The sequence below is a fragment of the Thamnophis sirtalis genome, unplaced genomic scaffold, assembly GCF_051295495.1.
Source record: "Thamnophis sirtalis isolate CommonGarterSnake01/CBP01778 unplaced genomic scaffold, rThaSir2_p1.2 scaffold_16, whole genome shotgun sequence".
NCBI lineage: Eukaryota > Metazoa > Chordata > Lepidosauria > Squamata > Natricidae > Thamnophis > Thamnophis sirtalis.
In genome coordinates, this window is record NW_028261396.1 from 1,666,802 (window position 1) to 1,691,798 (window position 24,997).

General features: G+C 43.7%; 1 protein-coding gene across 2 annotated transcripts in view; it reads left to right on the top strand.

Annotated features, from left to right (window-relative positions):
• NOL10 (nucleolar protein 10) overlaps positions 1-16,876 on the top strand; it is a 51,767-nt gene extending 34,891 nt beyond the window's left edge. The window contains exons 14-22 of one of the 2 annotated variants that reach the window (XR_015695197.1): positions 1,966-2,092; positions 4,046-4,125; positions 4,439-4,537; positions 6,600-6,689; positions 10,166-10,339; positions 12,251-12,498; positions 13,422-13,524; positions 15,083-15,416; positions 16,861-16,876. Coding sequence is in view for 1 of the 2 variants with exons in the window: in XM_087702732.1 (XP_087558858.1) it covers positions 1,966-2,092; positions 4,046-4,125; positions 4,439-4,537; positions 6,600-6,689; positions 10,166-10,339; positions 12,251-12,498; positions 13,422-13,524; positions 15,083-15,202 (1,041 nt within the window). In the remaining variant the exon portion in view is untranslated. Of the gene's footprint in view, positions 1-1,965; positions 2,093-4,045; positions 4,126-4,438; positions 4,538-6,599; positions 6,690-10,165; positions 10,340-12,250; positions 12,499-13,421; positions 13,525-15,082; positions 15,464-16,860 lie in introns of those variants that run through there. The other variant, XM_087702732.1, reaches the window with a different exon arrangement.
• Positions 16,877-24,997: the final 8,121 nt, after the last annotated feature.

Here is a 24,997-nt window from a genome sequence, read left to right on the forward strand (position 1 = left end):
ACACGAAGTAACATCTTTATTGGATGTTGGACCTATCCTCCGCGAGCTGCACTGGCTGCCCATTGGTCTCCGGACACGCTTCAAGGTGCTAGTCGTTACTTTTAAAGCCCTACATGGCATCGGACCTGGTTACCTGAGAGACCGCCTCCTGCCGATTACCTCCCAAAGACCGATTCGATCGCACAGACTAGGCCTCCTCCGGATTCCATCTGCCAGCCAGTGTCGGCTGGCGACCCCCCTGTGGGAGGGCCTTCTCTGTTGCAGCTCCGGCCCTCCGGAACGATCTCCCCGCTGAGATCCGGACCCTTACTACCCTCCCGGCCTTCCGTAAAGCTACTAAGACCTGGCTGTTCCGGCAGGCCTGGGGCTGTTGAAGTATCCGGCCCCACTTCAATTATGAATGTTGGTGTAATTTTTTAAACTGTTGTATTGTCTTATTTATCCCCCCTCCCTTTTTACTGTAAGCCGCCCGGAGTTCTCCGGGAGTGGGCGGCATACAAAACTAATAAACTGAAATTGGAACCCAAATCTCCATCCCGCAGAAATATTTTATCAGGAAAAATTATGCTTCACTAGGTTTCTTGCCAAAGCAACTGCCATGGGCCATTTATGCACTTGATAACACAATGTTGAATGTTTCTGTACACAGCATTTTTTTAAATTCAAGACTTATCATTAATAATTTGTAGAGTCCTCCCCCCGCCTTAACTTTTCATGTGTGTATTGACAAATTAAACTTATACTAACAAATCCAAAGAAGTACTTAGGACAGTGTTTCTCAACCTTGGCAACTTGAAGATGTCCGGACTTCAACTCCCAGAATTCCCCAGCCAGCATTCGCTGGCTGGGGAATTCTGGGAGTTGAAGTCCGGACATCTTTAAGTTGCCAAGGTTGAGAAACACTGATTTAGGCGTGACCCGTCAAAAGCGCGGAGGACAAAATCGCGCTCGACGAAAGCACGCATGTGACGTCATCACAGCGCGACGAAAAAAATTAAAAATTGAAATAAAATTAAAATTAAAGCAAGCCGATTCACATAAAGGTAAGGGTTAGGTTAAGGGTTAGGGTCAGGTTTAGAGCGTTAGCGTTAGGTTTAGCGTTAGGTTAAGGGTTAGCATTAGGTTTTTCGTTACGTTAACGGTTAGGTTTAGGGTTAGATTTAGGGTTAGGTTAAGGGTTAGGTTTAGGGTTAGGTTTAGGGTTAGGTTTGGGGGGGTTAGGGGAAGGTTTTAGCTTTATTTTTACATTTTTCGATCACAGCGCGATGTTTTCGTCGCGCTGTGATGACGTCAAATGCGCGCTTTCGTCGAGCGCGATTTTGTCCTCCGCGATTTTGTGGTGGAACTGATTTAGGAGTATCCTGCTAGTGAACGCGTATTAAGATCATTTTTATTGACCTGTACAAATATTTTTCCCATCTTGAGCAGAGTTGTGTAGGCGGTAGATAAGGTTGACATGATGTCAGTTACAGTGACAAGAGTCATTATGTGAAGAGCATGTAGGCCCATCATCCCTGGAATATATTTTGCTCCGGAGGGGCTTAGATGGCAGCTGTTCTCTTTGGAAATAGCTTGTTTACTTTTCCCCCCTGTGTAATTGTCATAGATAGATTCGAAAAGGAAATGGGGCATCTAAAGTTCCATTCTGTAGGTGCCATTTATTTCCTTTTTTCCGTTCCTCTGGGGAGGAGAGAGAGAGAGAGAGAGAGATCTTTCAATGTGCAATAATCCTTTGTACATACTGAAGTTTACTCACTTAATCTTGGTTCACGAGGTGTGCCTGTGTGCTCACGTTAGCAGAAGAGAGATGGATATCAACAGTGGAAAAGGGATGAGCCACCCACATTTGGGAGGAAATGGAACCAATCATTTTGAGAGCTCTTGGGGAGGGTGTGTGTGTGTGTATGGGTCACGGGGTTTTCACAAAACAATTTCCCGTTGTATCTGACTTCATTACATCTGCAGGTTTTAGGTCCTGCTCCAAAGTGGTGTTCGTTTCTTGATAACCTGACAGAAGAGCTGGAGGAGAACCCGGAGACCACAGTTTATGATGACTATAAATTTGTAACGAGAAGAGATCTTGAAAACCTTGGTAAAGTACTTCTGCTGTAGACGTGATTTATTTTATCTTGCCTCTTTCCTTTGAGTATGACCTCAGATATTCTCTTTACTTATATGAACCTTAGTGGCTACAATATACAGTATTCCAAGATAAAATGTGTTTGCATTCCTGTCCCTAACGGTGGAGGATTCCTGTTTTGGTTTCCTTATTTTCCTACTCCAAATTGAGAACGTTGATTTCTACCTTGATCCAAGTTTAAAGAATGGTCTATATTGGTTGATTCAAACCACTAATTTCCCCAATTTCAATACTTTACATTATTATGGGGAAAAAAATAGACATTTAATTAGCATTTTTGAAGAAATGATTCTCCTGCTAAAGACCTTAATTTAAAAGCTGCTTGAGACTCCATTCCTTATTAGTAATTGAGGAAAATTAAACTTGTTTAATTTAAACTGTTAAAACGCTATATCAATATATTTTACCTAGGAGAAACCAGTTAAGCATATAAATTCTTTTTTTTTTTAAAAAAAAATCAACCTTGATTTACATTAAACCTAAGTTTTTCTTTTAAATCTACATGTTCCTTGTTCCTTCAGGAATACTTAAAATTGTCATTTCTTAAGATTTATAGCTACCGTATTTTTCAGAGTATAAGATTCACCTCCCCCCCACTAAAGGAGCGTGGAAATGTCGGTGCGTCTTATACACCAAATACAGCCATTTTTGGCCTCCCGAACTCATTTCAAAAAGGGTAAAAAAAGGGCAGTTTTTCACCAAATGGGGGTGTTTTTATCTTACCCCACCCTCAGGAGCATTCTAAAGGCTTAACAGAGCTGGGGGAAGGGAAAAATGCCCCCGTTTTGGTGAAAAATGGCCAAAAAATGGGGTGTTTTTCACCAAAATGGTGGTATTTTTGCCTTTCCCCATCCCTGCTGAAGCCTGCAGAGTGTTCCTGGGGGGCCATGGAAGACAAAAACTTTTTTCTTCTTACTTACCTTTTCGAAATCTTGGTGGGTCTTATACACCGGTGTATCTTATTGTCCAAAAAATATGGTAGACATAAAATGGTTATCTTAGATTTTACAGGGAGTTTGTGATGGTGACTTGGAATCAAAAGTCTATAGCAGTGGTAGTCAACCTGGTCCCTTCCGCCTACTAGCGAGAGTTCCAGCTTTCATGGTGGGCGGTAGGGGTTTGCTGTAGCTCTGCTTTATAAATTTTATAAAGTAAAGTTACTTCCCTACTTTATAAATCACCATTTACTGTGGAACCGGTGGGCGGTTAGAAAATTTTACTACTAACAGAGATACAAAAGTGGGCGGTAGGTATAAAAAGGTTGACTACCCCTGGTCTGTAGAAATTTTAGCACCACAAGATTCCTTTTTTTTGCCATGGATACTTCATGCATTTGTCATTTGAAAACATATATTCCATCATCCAGCCAGTGTAGACTGGCAACTACCCGGAGGAGAGCCTTCTCGGTGGCTGCTCCGACCCTCTGGAACGAACTCCCCGTGGAGATTCGGACCCTCACCACCCTCCAGTCCTTCCGTGCCGCCCTAAAGATCTGGCTGTCCCGGCTGGCCTGGGGTTAAGATTCTAACCCCACTCGAATTGTGTGACTGTTGTGTTTTTAATAATGATGTATTATCTTTATGTTAGAAATTGTTTGTCTTCCCCCCCCCCTTTTTTTTGAACTGTGAGCCGCCCTGAGTCCCCCCAGGGACAAGGGCGGCATACAAATAAAGGGAAAATGAAAAATGAAATATATGATTCTCTTTGGGGGATGACACATTCTGGTAATGTTTCCAGACCAACTCTTCACTTTTTTCTCTATATAAATGATATATGCAAACTGTGTTTTTTTTGGGTAAAGTATCCTGAAATTTTTTTTCTTTTAAAATTTGTGTTATATTAAGGTCATGTTCAATATATGTAACTCCCTCTCTCCTCCCCCCACAACGTCTATTTTGTCTTCAGGGCTTGCTCATCTTATAGGATCACCCCTCCTTCGCGCGTACATGCATGGCTTCTTCATGGACATACGATTGTATCATAAGGTATGTGGGCTTGGCCAAAAAAGTTGGGCTAGCTCCCTTTCTTATACAGCACCATTTTTCAGGCAGGCTTTTCGTTGAATGGACACGATGACTTTTAATTAGTTGGCTGCCGTGAGTTTCATTTCGTTGCCATCTTTCAGCAACGTTTAATTAGTACATGGCCTGATTTTTTTTTTTTTTTAGTTTAACTCTCATTCTTGGTAGCAATCCTGACTATAAATCCAGCAAATAAGAATGTTAAATCAAATGGGGGGGAAAAATTATGCAATGATTTATGATTTCTTCCTTTTTTTCTCCTCCCTTGTGCCTGCAGATTAAAACGATGGTAAATCCTTTCGCCTATGAGGAATACAGAAGGGAGAAAATTAGACAGAAAATAGAAGAAACACGGGCACAAAGGGTGCAGCTAAAGGTAAAGGTGAAGTTTGGTTCATTCAGGATAGGCTCATCAAAGAGACAGAATGAAAGAGAGAGAGATAAGCAGTACATTTGGGGTGTTTTAGAGTTCTTATGGGACACGGTGGCTCAGTGGCTAAGACACTGCGCTTGTTGATCAGAAAATGTCGGCAGTTCAACGGTTCGAATCCCTAGCACCAGGTAACGGAGTGGGCTCCAGTTATTTGTCCCAGCTTCTGCCAACCTAGCAGTTCAAAAGCATGTAAAAATGCAAGTAGAAAAATAGGGACCACATTTGGTGGGAAGGTAACACCGTTCCATGCGCCTTCGGCATTTATTCATGCTGGCCACATGACCACGGAGACGCTGCGCTTGTTGATCACAAAAGGTCGGCAGTTCAACGGTTCGAATCCCTAGCACCAGGTAACGGAGTGAGCTTCGGTTACTTGTCCCAGCTTCTGCCAACCTAGCAGTTCGAAGGCATGTAAAAATGCAAGTAGAAAAATAGGGACCACATTTGGTGGGAAGGTAACACCGTTCCATGCGCCTTCGGCATTTATTCATGCTGGCCACATGACCACAGAGACGTCTTCGGATGGCAATGGCTCTTTGGCTTTGAAACAGAGGTAAACACTGCCCCCTAGAGTCGGGAACAGCTAGCACATATGTGCGTGGGAATCTTTACCTTTACTTAGAGTTCTTACATCTGAAAGGAAAGGAGAGCGACTTCATCTACTACAGAGCTCTTCCCTTTGCTAGGCATAAACACACCTCAAAGGGCATAACTGGCATTGACTTGACTATCGGCAGGAATCCCTGTTCTTCTTCCCCCTTTTTAGGATTCTGAAAAAAGGCCGTTCTTGATGGGGGAATTAAGTTAGCCCCTATGTAGATGAGGGTTTCCCGATGAGAAATGATGTTTGAACCAAGTGATAAGTCAACATCCTGAATTTTACTTTGTGCTAGCTCGGCAAAATGTCAGTGGTTGTAATATGAATATGAAAAAGATGCCACTGCTTGATGAAACAGAGATATAGGAAACTAAAAAGATCCAGTGGTCCATCGATCTGCACTTTTGAGTTTCCTTAAGAGTCTCCTTAATTTTTAAAAGTGTATTCCTCAAATCAGTAGCAAAGTTTGAAGTCTTTCTTTTTGACTTCTTTCCAAATCATGCATTGCTCTGTTGTGAAAACAAGTGTGAGCCTGCTCTTCCTTAAGCTATTGGTAAAATCAGAAGTCCTTGGCTATCTCAAGCGATTCCTGATGTTGCAGCAGATGGAGGTTTGTAATCTTCTTACGAAAGACCAGGACTTGAGACCACGAAGGAAGAGAAACAGGTTTATTGGATGCATCGAGTTCAGCGTGCTCACCCACCCAAATCTGAACTGCCTGGGCTCTGCCCAGGATCCTACTTTTATGCCGTGTTCCACACGGTGCATTCTCAAGGCGTCTCCATACACGAGACAAGCATGACATTTCGAAAAGCAGAAGTTCATTTGGAATGTTACAGCAAAGGACATAGGAGAAATATAAAAAAAGAGAAGTTCCTATTTCGTCTTAAGCTGTCGGCAGCTTTTACCTCTGTTCTATCTCTCACCCACGTCTGGCTTCCTGTGCCCCCTCTTTACAGGGTCTTGCCACACAGTTCAGCCCTATTTGTAATACTTATGAGGAAGTTGGAGAGAAAAGTTCACTGCAGCTAAAAGTCAACTTTGGGGCTCCAGGGCACTAGAATGAAAAGCCAAACTAAAATGAATTTATAAGGTCCATTCTATTAAGACCACCTAACCTGGCCAGCCACTGGTGGGTTTACCTGTGCAACCCCTGCTGTATCACTGATGTTTTCTATTGAAACCCCTGGAACAATTTGGAATTCCTTGAATTATCCAAGAAATCTGTGAAGAGGCAACTAGAGCTGGCTTTTCACTTAAATATATAATTTTAACGTATTCCAAATCATTCTATATATCCCACACAATTACTGTCTGTCTACTGTGATTCATGTATTAAATCAGCAAATACATTGAAGGTGCCAGGTTCCGTGCTTAAGAGATTCCATGCTTGTTTTTATTCACTAGAAACTTCCCAAAGTTAATAAAGAACTTGCACTGAAGCTGATTGAGGAGGGGGAAGAGGAACTACAAAATGCTCGGAAGAAGAAACAGAAGGTAGGTTGCTGTCAGCACCTCTCCATTAAATAATTAGGAAAGAAAGACCACGAGACTCCATGTGTGGAAATCAAGTGTACTTTTACTAATTAAAAATGATTAAAGGCATAGCGAAGCGAAGTCTGATTATTTAGGCACGAAAGTGATTGATATATAGAATAGCCCATTCCCCACCCCTTGGCATCACAGTTCCAGTCCAGTCATAATTCTCCCAAGTGTCAGGTGCGAGATAACTTCAAAAGGCATCACGAAGATGGAATGTTGGTGCCGTTAGTCCTGGCGGGAAACTCCCACGCATGCGTAGTCCGATCAGCCGGTGAACTCCAGAACCTTCCTCCAGCACAATGAGTAACCCCTCCCAAATACCATGCCCTCCTCCCTCCCCGTTTCATGGCAGCCGAAGCAACAGCAAAGCAGAGGCTGACAGTTGCCCTTCCTTAGTTTCTGTTATATTAGTTCTGCGAAGTGAAATTGACCAGAAGGGTTCTTTCAAAAATGCCAGAATCTGAATATATGTGGGGTGATGGAGAGGTATAAGTTAATGGGAGACCAGAAACTTTGAAATTCCTCTTTTTGGCTTACCCTGTTATCTCCAGTTATTGGCCCTCTGCTGACAGGATTAAGACTGATATCACCCCTAAATCCTTGGGGAACATGACAGGAAATGGTATTTAGATGACTTGAACTAAAAGAGCTTTACTTGCTAAATTGAATTCTTTTTTTTATCAATTTCATATATACATTCACAATTATATGATCTCATAACTGTTATTAATAATATGTATTTATAACAATTTTTCCCTACTGTTGACAATATACTTGAAGATTGCTTTTTTATCATCCCATAGATCCATCTTATCTTACAACGGTCCTACTTCTTCCCTCCCTCCCTCTTTCCTTCCCTCGTTTCTTCTCTCCTACTCCCCTTCCTTCCCTCCCTCCTTCTCTCCTTCCCTCCTTCCTTCCCTCCTTTCTTTTCTCCTTCTCTCCTTCCTTTCCCCCTTCCTTTCCTCCTTCCTTCCCCCCTTCCTTCTCTCCTACATTCCCTCCTTCCTTCCCTCCTTCCTTCCCTCCTTTCTTCTCTCCTTCTCTCCTTCCTTCCCTCCTTCCTTCCCTCCTTGCTTCCCTCCTTGCTTCCCTCCCTCCTTCCTACCCCCCTTTCTTCTCTTTCTTCTCTCCTTCCTTCCTTCCTCCTCTCCTTTCCCTTCTCTCCTTCCCCTTCCTCCCCTTTACCCTTCCCCTCTTCTTCCCATTCCTCCCCTCTTTCCTACTCTTACATTCCCTCCCATTCTTCCTCTGCCTTTCCCTTTCTCCTATTCCTCTCCTTTCTCCTCTCCTTCCTATCTTTCCTTCTACTCCTCCCTCCATCCACTCTAACCGTTGTTGTGTTTACATATTCTCCTCTTCAGAGGATGACCTGGTTCTCTTTTTCTTTTCTGTTAATCAAAATACATTGTGTTAGGATCATAAATGAGAGTGAACTAGGCACATCCATGTCTAGAAACGTTACATTGAAATTAGCAGTGATGTAGTAATAGTAAAGTAATATTAATAGTAAGGCTAATGCTTAGTAAATAGTAAAGCTAAAGGTCTTTTAGGTGATCTGAACTAAAAGTTAATCATCTACGCAATAAATAGCGAGTGGGAGTAATGTTATTATTGGAGCAGAATACTGTGCTCCTGCCTCTTAGTTTCTTTAAATTGGCCTTTACGTTGAAGTTGTTTTTATTTCATTCCAGCAACTTCTGATTCCTGTTAGACCACAAAGCAATTTGTATTAGTAATATTCTTGTTAGTTGCACTTAATGCATACTTTAGAGCAATTTTAGTGGCTCAAAAGAATTTTCCTTTCTGGCCAGCTGTCCAAACAAGTTGTTGGACATGGCTAGTTCCCAGGTGCTAGTATTTTTCCAGCAGCCAGGCTGAAATGACCTTTTCCTAACTCCTAAAATGCAAATAGTGATTAAATAGCTTTGTCAGAACATTGTAATCTTAATTAAAATTATAGTTCACTCTAAAGGTGAAACTGCCTTTTAATTAGTAAATGAGACATTGAACCTTAAACCTATTTAAATCCCGAATACCTTGACGAACAGGCTGGGCTTCAGATTTTCTAACAAAATTGACTTAAGGTAAAGGTGTGGGAATCTCAAACCCTGGTCAAGCTGGCAGCGGCTGTTGTGAGTAGTACAAGACACAATTGATGTGTATATATGCTATTTTCGAGGGACGCGGTGGCTCAGTGGCTAAGACACTGAGCTTGTCGATCAGAAAGGTTGGCAGTTCGGCGATTCGAATCCCTAGCGCCGTGAAATGGAGTGAGCTCCCGTGACTTGTCCCAGCTTCTGCCAACCTAGCAGTTCAAAAGCATGTAAAAATGCAAGTAAAAAAATAGGGGAACCACCTTTGGTGGGAAGGTAATAGCGTTCCGTGCGCCTTTGGTTTTTAGTCCTGCTGGCCACATGACCACGGAGACATCTTCAGACAGCGCTGGTTCTTTGGCTTTGAAACAGAGATGAGCACCGCCCCCCCCTGCCCCCCAGAGTCGGGAACGACTAGCACATATGTGCGAGGGGAATCTTTACCTATGCTATTTTTCAAAAGCTGGCAATAAAACCACACTATCAAGGAAATCACTCTATACGGAATTAAAAGTGTGACTCCTTATGATATTAGAAGAACCACACTTACATACCAAACACCAGCTGTTTTGCAATTTTGAGTAAAGGATGCGTGGATCTCCTCAGAAAGATGTTCTCCAAACAATGGAGTTATTACAGAAAATGTCTATATATTCCATCCCCCAAAGGATTCTGTTGAGGACTGTCACTCATAACATTCAATGCAGCAATCCCCCATCCCTTCTGTCACTGCGATCTTAAAATAACCTTTTATCTTGAATTATGTGCAAGTGCAAATAGGTACATTAAAATCAGTTAAATAAGTAAACAAATGAAATAAAAATAAACCCAAAGTAAGATAAATAAGCCGAAGTCAGCATAATATTAGGTAAGTAATGTGGACATTTCAAGGACTGGTGAAGAATTTGGGGAAAAAAACACATAAAACATTCTGTCTGGCAGCTTCCTTCTTCCTCTCCGCAAACCTGCAAATTGCATTTGTTATGCTTTGTTTAACTTACAGCCACCCTTTCCACCACAAATGGCCCTCAAGACAACTCACAGTAAAAGAAAAACAAAACAAAAACTCATCCGATAGCGAATATATGAAGAGGAATTATAGTCTCCCCCCCCCAAGCAAACTATTAAAAGGCAGAAAAAAGTTCGCTTAGCAGGATGTTAAATAAAGAGTACAAATAGATAACTCATTGGAGATTTCTCCCCCCCCTGCCCCACAAAGCTGCTTCTTGCTCTGCAAAAAGTCTCTAGAGATCTAAATGCGTTTTAACAGATAAAAGTTGGAAAACGTTAAGCAAGGGAACCATTTCTCAACTTCCATTTTCATTTTTCTTCCAGAAAATGCCTAACATCCTTAGAGATGACCGCTTCAAAGTCATGTTTGAGAATCCTGATTTCCAGGTGGACGAGAAGAGCGAAGAATTTAGGCTGCTTAATCCACTTGTTTCCAAAATGAGTGAGAAAAGGAAGAAGAAGTTAAAGATGTTAGAATACCAAGAAGCTTTGGGAGAGGTAAAATCTGAGAATTTGAGATTTTTCTAGTGTTCTCCAGTAGGTGTTTGGTTTTTTTTTTTTAAAAATGGAGATACGATTCCTGGAATAATCAACAGCCCCAGGCCTGCCGGAACAGCCAGGTCTTGGTTGCTTTACGGAAGGCCGGGAGGGTGGTGAGGGTCCAGATCTCAGCAGGTAGTTCGTTCCACAAGGCCGGTGCAGCTACAGAGAAGGCCCTCCCTCGGGGAGCCGCCAACCGGCATTGTCCAGTCGACGGCACCCGGAGGAGGCCCAACCTGTGTGATCTTTTTAAATAATACTATGATTTTTTTTTAAAAAAAGTCAATTAAATTTTAAAAAAGGAAAGTGCTTCAGTATCGGACAAAACCCCTACCGCCCACCATGAAAGCTGGAACGCCCACTAGTGGGCGGTAGGGACCAGGTTGACTACCACTGATCTAGAGTGCCTCACCGCGAAGCAATCATCCCTCTGCTAAAAGATTGGAATTGGCTGGCACTTTGCCACCAAGTTCAGTAGCAGGCTATCTTAAAAAGCATCTCCAGATACATCAGGCACCTACAGCCTTTGGATGAGACCGTGTTCCCTACGTCACAATTTTGCAGATTGATCCTGGGAGATGTGATGGAGACAAGGTTACTCACTTGATAGCACGTATGCCTGTGGAATGGTTTTCCCTCCCGTGTACATCAGATTCCCCAACTCATGCAAATTTCTGTGTTTTTTAAGAACAATCTTTTTATCCTGGTCTTCTCTTGCCACTGTTTATCTTTGGAAAAGTTGTTGTTTTGCTGAATTATTATGAGCCACGGTGGCGCAGTGGTTAGAGGGCAGTACTGCAGTCTAGTTCTGCTGACTGCTGGCTGACTGCAATTTGACAGTTCAAATCCCACCAGCCTCAAGGTTGACTCAGCCTTCCTTTCTTCTGAGGTCGGTAAAATGAGGACCCAAAATTGTTAGGGGCAATAGGCTGACTTTGTAAACTGCTTAGAGAGGGCTGTAAAGCACTGTGAAGCGGTATTGGACCTGGGTACTTGAGAGACCGCCTGCTGCCAATTACCTCCCATAGGCCCATTAGATCCCACAGATTAGGCCTCCTCCGGGTTCCATCTACTGGCCAATGTCATCTGGCTACTACCCGGGGGAGGGCCTTCTCTGTGGCTGCTCCGGCCCTTTGGAACGAGCTCCCCGCAGAGATTCGGACCCTCACCTCTCTTCAGGCCTTCCGCAAAGCCGTTAAAACCTGGCTGTGCCGGCAGGCCTGGGGTTGATGAGTTCCCTTCCCCTCTCGAACCATGTGACTGTTGATTGTCTTTTAAATTCCCTTGTACCTTCTCTGTTGTATTTCCTTCATGTTTACCCCCCTCCCATTGGGTTTGTGAGCCGCCCTGAGTCCCTCAGGGAATAGGGCGGCATATAAATAAAATAAGCCTTCAACCTTCAACCTACATAAGTCTAAGTGCTATTGCTATTATAAATTCAAGGGGTGGATCTCTTCCATTTTTCCCTTCTCTGCTCCCTGGTAGGTTGCGTCCTAATTTCAGATGTTTGCTTCTTAAATTGAGCCGCTGGAGGACACATGTAGCACATGCTTTTGCTTCCTAGCAGTCTTTTTGTCTTTTTTCAACAATAGGAATATTAAATTTAACTGATACTGGATACATTTTGTCCTTTTGAGGGGTGGGGGAGACTTTAATAATTCAGGGAGAATTGTAGATTAAAAAGGTGAAGTACATCATTGGCGATGGCAATTAGGCATTCTCTTGAAAATATCTTGCCCAGTCTCGTGTTGAAGTCCTTTCCAAACAGTGCATCTGGGAGGTGTCACGTACTCCTAATTAGGTAAATGGTTCATTTAAGGAACATTAATTCTTTTCCCTCTTTTTTTAACTGACTATTTTTGTCTTCAGGAAGAAGAGGAAGAGCCAGAAGGAAAGCCAAGTGATGCAGAAAGTTCGGAGTCCTCAGATGATGAAAAAGGATGGGTTGAAGAGGTCAGGAAACAGCGCAGCCTTCTACGCCAAGAGGAAAAAGTGAAACGCCAGGAAAGGTTCAAGGAGGATCAGAAAACAGTCCTGGAACCAAAGTTTTTTGAGATTAAAGCTGGGGAAGAATTTAGAAGTTTCCAAGACACTGCCCAGAAGCAAAAGTTAATGAAGTAAGACCCGTGATTTTATTCCATTCTAGTGATTTGTCCTCATTTTTTTTCCCCATTGTTCATGATTTAAGATGTGATGATTTCGGATTTCTGCTGAAGGCAGTTGATTTCATAGTGCAGAGAGAGACCGCCTCCTGCCGATTACCTCCCATAGACCGATTAGATCTCACAGGTTAGGTCTCCTCCGGATTCCATCCGCCAGCCAATGTCGGCTGGCGACTCCCCGGGGGAGAGCCTTCTCTGTTGCAGCTCCAGCCCTCTGGAACGATCTCCCCGTGGAGATCCAGACCCTTACTACCCTCCCGGCCTTCCGCAAAGCCACCAAGTCCTGGCTGCTCCAGCAGGCCGGGGGCCTTGTGAAACATCCAGCCCCACGGAAACTGTGAATGTTGCATTTTTTTAAAGTGTTGCCTTTTTCTAGATATTTCCCCTTCCCTTGTCTATTGTGAGCCGCCCAGAGTCCTTTGGGAGTGGGCGGCATACAAGACAAATAAATAAATAAATTAAATAAATAAAATAAATAATGAAGAGGTTTCTCTTAATTCATTCATTCGTTTGCATACCAATTAGAAAAGGAGATGCAACTACAATTGACTTTTTAGAAATGAGGGGCTGTGCATAGGGAGGCACAAGGCCAAGTTGGCATCATTGTGCCAGTCTCCTGGACCCTTCAATCTGGATATGGTCTTATATGTTATAGGATCCATAGTCTAGTAGCCAGTCAGCCCACTGGCCTATCCTAATCTAAAGATCATTTGATGTTTTCTCAAGATACTTTTAACTAATTGGGTTCCTCCCTCCATCTCTTCTTCATTTCTGTTTCATTTGCTCTCAGAGCAATTTCTGTGGAAGATGATATGCTGATCACGAAAGTAGATGCTGAGTTTATCCTCTCTCTCTCTTTCTCTCTCTCTTTTTTGCAGAAAGTCACTTGGAGATCGCTTGCAACTTGAAGAGAGAGTTGGTGCACTTAGTGTACAGGATACCACTGTAGGAAGTAAACAAGTTACTTTTAAGTTAAAAAAGGTAAACATCAATCCTAAATTTAGAACTATTAAAATCAGTGCAGCAGAAGGGTTCACCGACAAAAGGGCGCCCGACAAAAGCGCGCCCGACCAAACCGCGGTGACGAATGAGCGCTGAAGCGCGCCGACAACAGCGCGCCGACAGAAGTGCGCTCTAAACCTAACCCTAAACCTAACCCTAAACCTGACCCTAAACCTGACCCTAACCCTTACCTTAACTTAAATCATGCTTCTGTCGGTGCGCTGTTGGCGCGTTGATGACGTCGCGGTTTTAGCGCTGCAGTTTTGTCAGCGCGCTTTTGTCGGGCGCTTATTTGTCGGGTCACGCAGCAGAAGTACTAAGTGGTCCTTTGGATGAGACTGCTTCACTCTTGCGCACTGCAGGCGGACGACTGTTTCCAAATTGTCTATGCTGGGTCAGTTTGGCCACACCCCTTTGGCTTTGCACATTTCAATTTGCTGCCACTAGCTGTGGGAGGGGGACTAAATCTTGGTCTGATTGTGTTGTGACAACATTATGCTTCTGCTGGCTGCTGCAGAAGTTGAACCAAAAGTGGTTTTCACATTTTTCTTTGAGATTTTCATATTTTCTCCCCCAGCCACACCTGTATTCCTGCCTGGACAAACTGCACTTTGGTCTACCTCTAGAACAGCTCTGTTCCCCTCCCCCACCCCCAATAATGGACCAAACCATTAGGGGGGGGCGGAGGGGGGAACCATTTAGTATCTAAACCAGGGGTGTCAATTTCACATCATCACAGCAGTGTCATGTGGCATATTAGGACTCCCCCCCCCCCTTTGCTGAACCAGGCAGGGGCGTAGCCAGCACATGACGGATCCGCCCCATGGGCTGCAAGTTTGACAGACCTGATCTAAACTTAGCATTATGAGCAGATTAAAAAAAAAAAGTTAGCCACTTATTTATGTTCCTTAATAAACTTTTCACTAAATTTGTTTTTATTTTGGCACGTTTTATACTATTTCTTCATATCTCTTTTCTGGGAATAATGAAGTTACTTGCAAATTTAATGATTGAACTCACATCCCCAAAGCTTTTGGTGTCTTTCCCCTTTCTCCATACGTCTCCCAACACATAAGTGAAGATGGAGAAGAGAAAAGATACAAGTGGAAGGAGAAGGGCACCATTTTGTCTCTTCCTTCCACTAAAAGATGGTTGACCGACATATGCGCACTCGACAAAAGCGTGCCGACGAAACCGCGGTGAGAAAACCGCGAGGTCGAAATCGCGCCGGCGAATGAGCGCAGAAGCGCGCCGACAACAGCGCGCCTTCAACAAACAACTAATAACAACCTAATAATCCTAAACCTAACCCTAACCTAACCTTAACTTAAATCGCGTTTTTGTGGGCGTGGTTTTGTCGGTGCGTTGTGGGCGTGTTTATGACATCGCGGTTTTCTCACCGCGGTTTCATCGGCGCGCTTTTGTCCTGCGGGCGTTTGTCGGGTCACGCTAAAAGATATCTATTAGAATAGACTCCATTGGATATAAACTACCGTGTTGTCTTTAAGTGAGTTTTGTAATTGTTTTTTTTTTCCAGTCTGAGCACCATAAAAAGCAGCAAGAAGCAGAGAAACTCCATCACGAAGAGAGGAGAAAACTCCGACGATCCGCTGGCCATCTCAAAAGCAAACCGGGAAACAGGCGGCGCTTCCATTGATGGAGAACTTTTGGCTTCTTTCCTTTTGGGGACTCAGAAATTTGTTTTAATAGTGGATTGTTCTCCACTGTGACAGAAAGAAGATGATCCAAAGCCCAATTATGTTGTGGGAAAAGCATCATGGATGTCCTGTTTGCACCAGACGTATTACTGAAATGCTTCTGAAGAGAAAGCAGCTGGTTATTGTATAACCCTTGTGCGTGGTGGCTGATAGGTATACATTCTATGTGAACATGAATAAATATGTATAGTATTGTGATACTTCAAATGGCTCTAATTCTTTTTTTTAATTGAAAATTTTAGAAAAAAAAACTTTTACAAATGTTTACCTCCCCCCCCTGCCCTCCCCCCCCAAAAAACCCCACCCCCCAACCTTCCCCCCCCCCCCCCCGACTTCCCAGAACCAATACAGGGTATAAATCTTTAACAAATATATTCTAAAATAAACTTAAAGAAAGTTAGTATCTCCCGTTAGTGGCTTCATATTAGAAAGAGACAGCAGCATAAAAGTAGAATTTCCTGAAATCCACCTACTGGATTTCTTTTCTAGTAATGTTTATCCCTAAGGTGCTTTTTCAAGAGGCCTTTCTGAATAGCAATAGCAGTTAGACTTATATACCGCTTCATAGGGCTTTCAGCCCTCTCTAAGCGGTTTACAGAGTCAGCATATTGCCCCCAACAACAATCCGGGTCCTCATTTTACCCACCTGGGAAGGATGGAAGGCTGAGTCAACCCTGAGCCGGTGAGATTTGAACAGCCGAACTGCTGAACTGCAGTCAGCTGAAGTAGCCTGCATTGCTGCACTCTAACCACTGCGCCACCTCGGCTCTAGTCTTAATTGCCTCTTGAAAAAGCACCTTTGGGACAACCATGACCTGGATGACTGAGAATCTTTAGACATCTAGTAATGTTTAGTGAATAAGCCACATGCAATGACTACTGCAACATGCTCTACATGGGGCAGCCCTTGAAGAGCATTCGGAGACTTCAGCTTGTCCAGAATGCAGCCGCGCGAGCGATTGTGGGTGCACCTCGGTACACCCACGTTACACCTATCCTCCGCGAGCTGCACTGGCTGCCTATTGGTCTTTGGATATGCTTCAAGGCGCTAGTCGTCACTTATAAAGCCCTTCATGGTATTGGACCTGGGTACTTGAGAGACCGCCTGCTGCCAATTACCTCCACTAGACCGATTAGATCCCACAGATTAGGCCTCCTCCGAATCCCATCCGCCGGCCAATGCCGACTGGCAACTACCCGGAGGAGAGCCTTCTCTGTGGCTGCTCCGACCCTCTGGAACGAGCTCCCCGTGGAGATTCGAACCCTCACCACCCTCCAGGCCTTCCGCAAAGCCCTTAAAACCTGGCTATTCCGACAGGCCTGGGGCTAAAGAGCTGCTGCCCCCGTCTCGAATGGTATGACTGTTGTGTGTTTTTAAATTATATATTGTTATGTTTTGTCTTTTTTATTTCCTGTCCGTACTCCCTTTCCCTGATTTGAATTGTGAGCCGCCCTGAGTCCCCTTCGGGGAAAAGGGCAGCATATAAATGAAATAAATCCAAATCCAAATGCTTATATCTCACTTAATTCTCTTCTTCAAGGGTAGGGACCGGTGGAAACTCAATTCTAGCCTGATTATTTTTGCTTTATCACCAAGGTAGGGAAAGTGGACAACAATGGCTTCTAGATTCACCCCACCCCACCGCACCCCTACCAGCAGTGGCCGTAACAGACATCTGTACTGAATTCAGGAGATTGGAGTAGAAAGTTGTATCTATGTGAGTCTGCACTCCTCTCGGACTCCGGAGACAAGGAAAATGCCCCCCTGAAGAATGTAGGAATCCTAAACTGGGACGTCTCCTGGACAACGACATAGAGCCGGATAATTCTTCCGCAATGGCAGCCAGACAATCAATGTGATCTCCTGGCTTAAAACGCATCACTATGAGAAGATCTGGGCAACGCCATATGCTAAATAAATAAAATAAATGCTCTACCCTCATTTTGCATCGATGGACCAGTCTCTTGTAGGGAAGCATTGGAGTCGGCAGTTCCGTTTTTGAACTCTTTCCGTCTTTAATCACACCAAATTTCACGGTTCAGTTTTTAAAAGAATGAATCGGGCTGACAGGGACAAGAGACCCCATTCCTTTTACAGAATTTCCTTTACAGAATTTCTTGTCAACCTTCCATTAAAGCAGTGTTTCTCAACCTTGGCCACTTGAAGATGTCTGGATTTCAACTCCCAGAATTCCCCAGCCAGCGAATGCTGGCTGGGGAATTCTGGGAGTTGAAGTCCGGACATCTTCAAGTGGCCAAGGTTGGCATTGGCTGGTGGACGGAACCCGGAGGAGGCCGACCCTGTGTGATCTAACGGGTCTTTGGGAGGTAATTGGCAGCAGGCGGTCTCTCAAGTACCCAGGTCCAATACCATGAAGGGCTTTATAAGTTACGAGGAGGAGATGGGGGTCTTACTTCTCCTTTTGTTTATGGAATACGTGTCATTAACGAACTTTAATTGAACCTTGGACTTTTGACATAGGCTTTTGACATAGGGACATCTTGTGGTTAGGCACTGGCTTCCTGTTCTTTTGCAAGCTGCAACTCTGCCTATGTGGCTTTAATATAGAAGTAAAGGGGCTCTAAGAGGCTGTCCAGCCTGACCCAGTAGGTTTCACACTTAATGTCCAAATCTGCCTTTACCTTCTAGGACTAGAAATGAGCAGCTCATACTTACTGTCAGCACTCCTTCATTGGATAATCGGGAAAGAAAACCACAAGACTCCATTGATAGAAATCAAGTGTACTTTTACTAATTATAAATGATCAGAAGCGTAGCAAAGCGAAGACTGATTATTTAGGCGCGAAAGCAAATGATATATAGAATAACCCATTCCCCACCCCTTGGCATCCCAGTTACAATCATAATTCTCCCAAGTGTCAGGTGCGAGATAACTTCGAAAGGCATCACCAAGATGGAATGTCGGTGCCGTTGGCCTTGACGGGAAACCTCCACCGCATGCGCAGTAAGACAGGCAGCAGAAACTCCAGAATCTTCCTCCAGCACAATTAGTAGTCCCCTCCCAAATACCATGCCCCCCCTCCCCGTTTCAATGGCAGCCGAAGCAGCAGCAAAGCAGAGGCTGACACTTATGCTATAAGCTGAAGCAGCTGCCAGGGTGGAAAAGGCTATAAAATTCCTGCAGGAAGAATTTGGCCGCAGTTACTGAATCTGAAGGCCACGCAACCAATTACTGAAAGGGAGCATTCCCTTTTTTCATACTGACATATCACATCTTGAATGTGCTGATGAGATAAACAAACCAATCACCAAATGTGGCTAATATTCGTTCACCCAGATTTCCTTTCTATATTATTAGAGCCCGCAAGAAGATCTGATAATACTTAGTGGCAAAAAAAATATCGTATATACTCGAGTATAGGCCGACCCGAATATAAGCCGAGGCACCTAATTTTACCACAAAAAACTGGAAAAGTTATTGACTCGAGTATAAGCCTAGGGTGGGAAATGCAGCAGCTACCGGTAAATTTCAAAAATAAAAATAGATACCAATAATGTTTTTGAATATTTATTTCAAAGAAAAACAGTAAACTAGCTCTGTAAGTGGATAACACATTAGACAGCCTGCCATTGCCCATTAAATATACAGTAGCCATTGTAAAAAATTGCTCTGGATAACAAATTATTATCACACAATACCGGTGTATTCAATGAAATACTTCACTCACCTCATGATGCTGATGTCCCGCTGTGATGATGATGTCCCGCCTCCTATGACACACGGCACAGTGATTCCTATCATTGGATCACTGTACCAGAGGAGGTGGGACATCGCTATGTGGCTGCTTGCCATAACAAGGAGGAGGTGGGACATCGTTGCAGAGCGGCAGGAGGGGGAGGAAGGGGAATCGTAAGACAGCCCTGCATTACATTAGAACGTGAGGAGGGGGGATGGTGCGGTGCGCGCTGCGCGGCAAACTGACACAGAGGGAGGGGAAACTCACAGGGGCGCTGGGCCATTCACGAGTGTCACCCAGCGGCATGGCCCCGCCCCTTTTTCTCCTCCATTTCGGGCAAATTTTTCACTGACTGGAGTATAAGCCGAGGCGGCTTTTTTCAGCCCAAAAAGTGGGCTGAAAAACTCGGCTTATACTTGAGTATATACGGTAAACAAAAATAAGAATGGAAAGAGTTGGAAAAACCTAAAACCAGACAAATCCTTTTTCACAAAACTGTGTAAGCATTGCAGCAGAAGCTTAATATAGTATTAATTCCAATATAGTGAACAAGGAATTTTTCCAGTGCTTCGTTCAAATCAGTCACACGGATGTCTATACTTGTGATGGAAACTAGAGAATATTTCCTTTTCTATTCAAACATATGTTTAAATTAAAAATAACACCTATCCTCCGCGAGCTGCACTGGCTACCTATTAGTCTCCGAATCCGCTTCAAGGTGCTGGTCGCTACCTATAAAGCCCTACATGGCATCGGACCTGGGTACCTGAGAGACCGCCTCCTGCTGATTACCTCTCTCAGACCAATTAGATCACACAGGTTGGGTCTCCTCCGGATTCCATCTGCCAGCCAATGTCGGCTGGCGACTCCCCGGGGGAGGGCCTTCTCTGTTGCAGCTCCGGCCCTCTGGAACGAGCTCCCTGTTGAGATCCGGACCCTTACTACCCTCCCGGCCTTCCGCAAAGCCACCAAGTCCTGGCTGTTCCACCAGGCTGGGGGGAGCTGAGAAGCATCTACCTCCACGGAAATTGTGAATGTTGGTTTTGTTTTAATATGTTGTCTTTGTCTTGTTTTCCCCCTTTCCCTTGTCTTTTGTGAGCCGCCCGGAGTCCTCCAGGAGTGGGCGGCATACAAGACAAATAAATAAGTAAATAAAGTAATGAGAACCTATTTTTATTCATTTTTTAAAAATTTATGGATGGGTATATCCACCGAATAACCGCAAAAATCTGGCAATAGAGTTGGGTTTCATTTTTTTTTTGAAGCCACTATGTTTCCAAAGTATTTGTTTTCTCTCTACTCCGATCATACAGGAGTCATTATGTAATGTTATGGTTTCTCGTTTTGTGCGCGTTGATGGATACTTAGTGCTTTATGAAGACATGTCTCCCCCATAACTCCCAGGTCATGTGCTTCAGATCTTGATTCGAGGAGACACACAACTTTGCTTTCCCTGTAATTTGCAAACTTGCCTCAAGCTGACTTTTTTCCCCCCTTCTCCAATTATCCCATGGCGTGGATTTGCACCTATTACATGCTTTAATCTTGAGTTCTGACAAATTGGTCACAGAGATTCTGCCACCCAGAGGAAGACCTTTGGGCTGTTAGCATGTGAATGTGATGCTTCAAGGACCATGTGAGACAGCTATCAATGGGCACACTGAGCATTAGTTTGGGCCCTATTTGTTTCCTATGGATAGCGGCTCCATGACCAGATGAATCAGGAACACTGTCAAATCCTCAACTGGAGGGGAGCCACAGTGCTGTTGTGCTTTCTTGCTTTCCACTATGGGAAGAAATGTCCTTCTGGGTTCAGTTCTGTAGGAAGTTATCACCCAGCCCTCTCCCAGAAAAATGAAATATGCTAGGAAATATTGAAAAGGCAGAATATTTCTCTGGATGAGAAACGACTTCTGTACAACTTCTTTAAATGCAATCCACCCTTCTTTTTGAAGATCCGTCATGGTATTGACAAACCTTTGATCAACTATAAGCCTTCTAATTTGTGGTCCGACGAACACACCTTCCTTCAATTTTGCCTCCGACAGGCGTGGAAACTTGGTGACCAAGTATTTGAAGGATTCTCCATCTCTTGGAAGTGATTTTACGAACTGCTTCATCAATCCCAATTTTATGTGGAGAGCTGGTAGAAAAACTTTATGGGAAGGTACCCAAGTTTCTCAGAGGACATTTTTTTCACCGACTGTTAGCACACTCAGCTGCCAACTCTTCTGGGTCCAGTGATTTTGTCGGCCTCGACTGTCCCATAGACACAGAAAACAAGGGTTTTTGGTATATCCAGCAGCATGCACAGGACCTTCAAGTCTCCACACACTTGCCAACCATGGTCTTCATATTTAAGTTTACGAAGAACCAATTCCAATTTCTCGTAGGTTTCCTTCAAGTGTATTGAATGACCTATAAGTATGGAAGCGTAAAAACCATTGTGGAGTAAAACTGGTTTGAGACTCCTTTTTGAAGAATCTATAAAAAGACGCCATTGCTCTGAATCATATTGGATTTTAAATTGACCCATCGGACCTTCAACATCGATGCAATAAATCAACTTGTCTTCCTATGCGAAGTAAGGAATGAACTCCTTTTCACAATGTCTAAACCATGAAGATGACACTCCTGGCAACAATAAATTCCTGCTTTTCAGCCTTGATCCGAGTAACTCAGCGGCATCTTTGGGAAGATTCAAGTGTCTTACCAAATCATTCATCTCCTCCTGAGAAAACAATTTTGGTCTTGTATCATCTTCAAAGTCAGAACTTGATTCGTCAACTGGTTCAGGTATGACTTCACCTTCATCGGAGCTAGGTATCTCTTCCAAGGTAGCAGGGGGCTTGGGTACTGGTATATCTGTGCCATGGGGGATGGGAAGAATTGCTGAGTGAAGATTGGGGCATGAAATGGAATGCTTCCATTTGGAATTAAACCCTTTCACATCGCATGAACAAAAGTAACAGTCATCACTATGGTTCTTTTGCTCTCGCCCTACCATAGGAATCCCATAATGGAAAGATTTTTTCTTACTCTTGAAACCAGTTTCGGAGGTCCTCAACACATCGTTTGTACACTTTATGAGGCGCCCAAACTTTATCTTGATCTCCAATTTTTAGTCCAAAGTATGCAAAGTATACTTTTTACACAAAGTCTGTAATATTCTGCTGTTGCTTCAACACTGTATATTCACTACAGATGAAACAGAAACTGTCTGGCGAATTAATACTTTCGCAGAGCCATAACATAACGGTTGAAGAATGATGAGCTAACATGAATTGCGATGAAAAAGTGTGAACAGCCTAGAACCAAGAACCTGATGATGATTCGTGCACAAGTGTGGCATGCAGGAGAGAGCAGGTCTGTCTCTGTATACGAGAAGTCACAGTGCTGCCCACGGCCCCTGCACTGACTGGAGATGCTGCTATCTGCCCTGTGTCTCCCTCCCACTGGATTCTTCAGGAAAGATTAAGCCCTTCTATCACTAGAAGCACAGACTTAAAACTTGCTTAGAGCCGAGGTGGCACAGTGGTTAAATGCAGCACTGCAGGCTATTTCAGCTGACTGCAGTTCTGCAGTTCGGCTGTTCAAATCTCACTGGCTCAGGGTTGACTCAGCCTTCCATCCTTCCGAGGTGGGTAAAATGAGGACCCGGATTGTTGTTGGGGGCAATAGGCTGACTCTGTAAACCACTTAGAGAGGGCTGAAAGCTCTTTGAAGCGGTATATAAGTCTAACTGCTATTGCTATTATGTATATATTGCTGACCATCAGATTTACAGTGCTATATTTTTTTTTACATAACTCGGACAAACCCTTTAAGGTTTTTTTTTGGCATTTTATATCTTAAATGCACTTATGTGAATTAAATAATAGTAATTTGGATTTTAAATTTGGTTAAAAACCCGTAATATAAAAAATAACAAAAAATTTAAAAAAATGATACATTTGAAGACAATTTTGCATGTTGTGGCAAATCATGACGTCTAGGAGTTTTTTCAATATTTTATTTGTTTTCAGCACACCAAAATACATGGAAATTAGATGAAAATAATCCAACAGCTTTTTAGTCGCAGACGTCAAAGACAGCATATCAACATCCCTTGGGAGAAGAAATCCTTCATTTCCAAGAAGAAAAAAATCACACACAGCAAACACATTTAAAAGGCAGGTGCACCGTCACCGTAATTCTTGCTGTGACCTTCCAGTGAAGTCACACTGTTTACAGCTGCCATTTACCCATACAAAGTAGTGTGCTTCATAGTTAGCTCATAAACAAAAAGAGAAGAGTTTTGCCATAACATCACAGCTTAGAATCCAGAATTTCCATCTTCTTAATTTCCTTCCTCAGGAAAAAAAATAAAAAGTAGAAATGTCTCCTGCAAAGCAGGAAAGACCCTGGCTTCATGTTGGCTGAAAACAAGAATAAATAATGCATTTTCAGTTCCTCCAAAGAAAGGAGTTCTGAACTGAAGAAGCTTCTTGGATGAGAAGTGAAACTTCTTCAAGGGAAACCGAAATCCAGTTGCCTTTTGAAAAAAGCACCTTTGGGACGGTTCCGCCACAAATGCGCGCACAACAAAAGCGCGCCTGACTAAACCGCGGTGACTAAAGCGCGGTGACAAAACCGCGTGACGAATGAGCGACTAATTAGCCCTAAAGCGCGCCGACAAAAGCGCACCGACAGAAGCGCGCTGTAACGGAACCCTAAACCTAACCCTAAACCTAACCCTAACCCTAACCCTTAACCTAACCCTAACCCTAACCCTAAACCTAACCCTAACCCTAAACTTAACCCGAAACCTAACCCCAAACCTAACCCTAAACCTAACCATAAATCTAACCCGAAACCTAACCCGAAACCTTACCTTAAATTAAATCGCGCTTCTGTCGGTGCGCTGTTGTCGGCGCGCTGTTGTCAGCGCACTTTTGACATCGCGGTTTTAGCGCCGCGGTGTTGTCGACGCGCTTATGACGTTCGCGCTTTTGTCGGGTCACGCTTTGGGACAACGATAACCTGGATGACTGAGAATCTCTATAGACATTTAAGGTGTCTAGTCATTTGGCTGGGGAATTCTGGGAGATGAAGTCCACACCTCTTAAAGTCGTCCAGTTTGAAAAACACTGTTCTAATTCCCACCCTGGCAGGTGTGTGATATAATGCAGTTCTAGCTCAATGAAGCTAGCCATGGTTACGAAATGTCTGTGACAAAGTGATGGGAATCAAAACATGGCAGGCCAGCGAGTTATCTTCCTGGGGCCCTTCCAAACATCTTGAAAGAGGGCAGGAAGTGCAGTCCCTGATGAACTGATAAGTAGCCTCCTCGCTGAAAAGAAATGCATTTGCACCGCTCCCCCCCCCAAATAGCCATCATCCTTTCCGAGAAGTGTGCCAAATGTTAAGTGTCTTCCCTGATTCATACTTCCTGCAGATGTGTCTCCTTCAATTTCCCTCCCACGTTGGGCCTTATTTTAAAGAAAAATAGATGGTCCAAAGGGAAGACTCTTTCTACGTCAATGAAAATGGACCGAGGTGTAGCATTCACTGGAGGAACTGTAAGCCTGTAGGCGGAAATTAGGCATCCCAACTCCTAAGAGCCGAGGTGGTGCAGTGGTTAAATGCAGCACTGCAGGCTACTTCAGCTGACTGCAGTTCTGCAGTTCGGCTGTTCAAATCTCACCGGCTCAAGGTAGTCAGGGGAGGCAGGGGAGGCAGAGCCAAACCACTGTCATCATGAAAAGAAAAAAAAATGTAAAAGGAAAAAGGCGAGAGCTGAGGTTAGGCTGAGCTAGTTGCTGCCTCACCGTGGATGACTCTGCTTAACTGTTTAAAAAAGCCTCTTAAAAAGCGCCCTCTATAGGAGGAGTCAGGAGAACGACGTGCCTCACCTACGTCAGGAATTTTTCGGCTTTTAACCCTTGCTTAACTCTGCTCGAGTGATCATAAAACGCCTAAAGTCAGACTAGATGAGGCACGTCGTTCTTCTGCCTCCTCCTGTAGAGGGCACTTTAAAGAGGCTTTTTTAAACA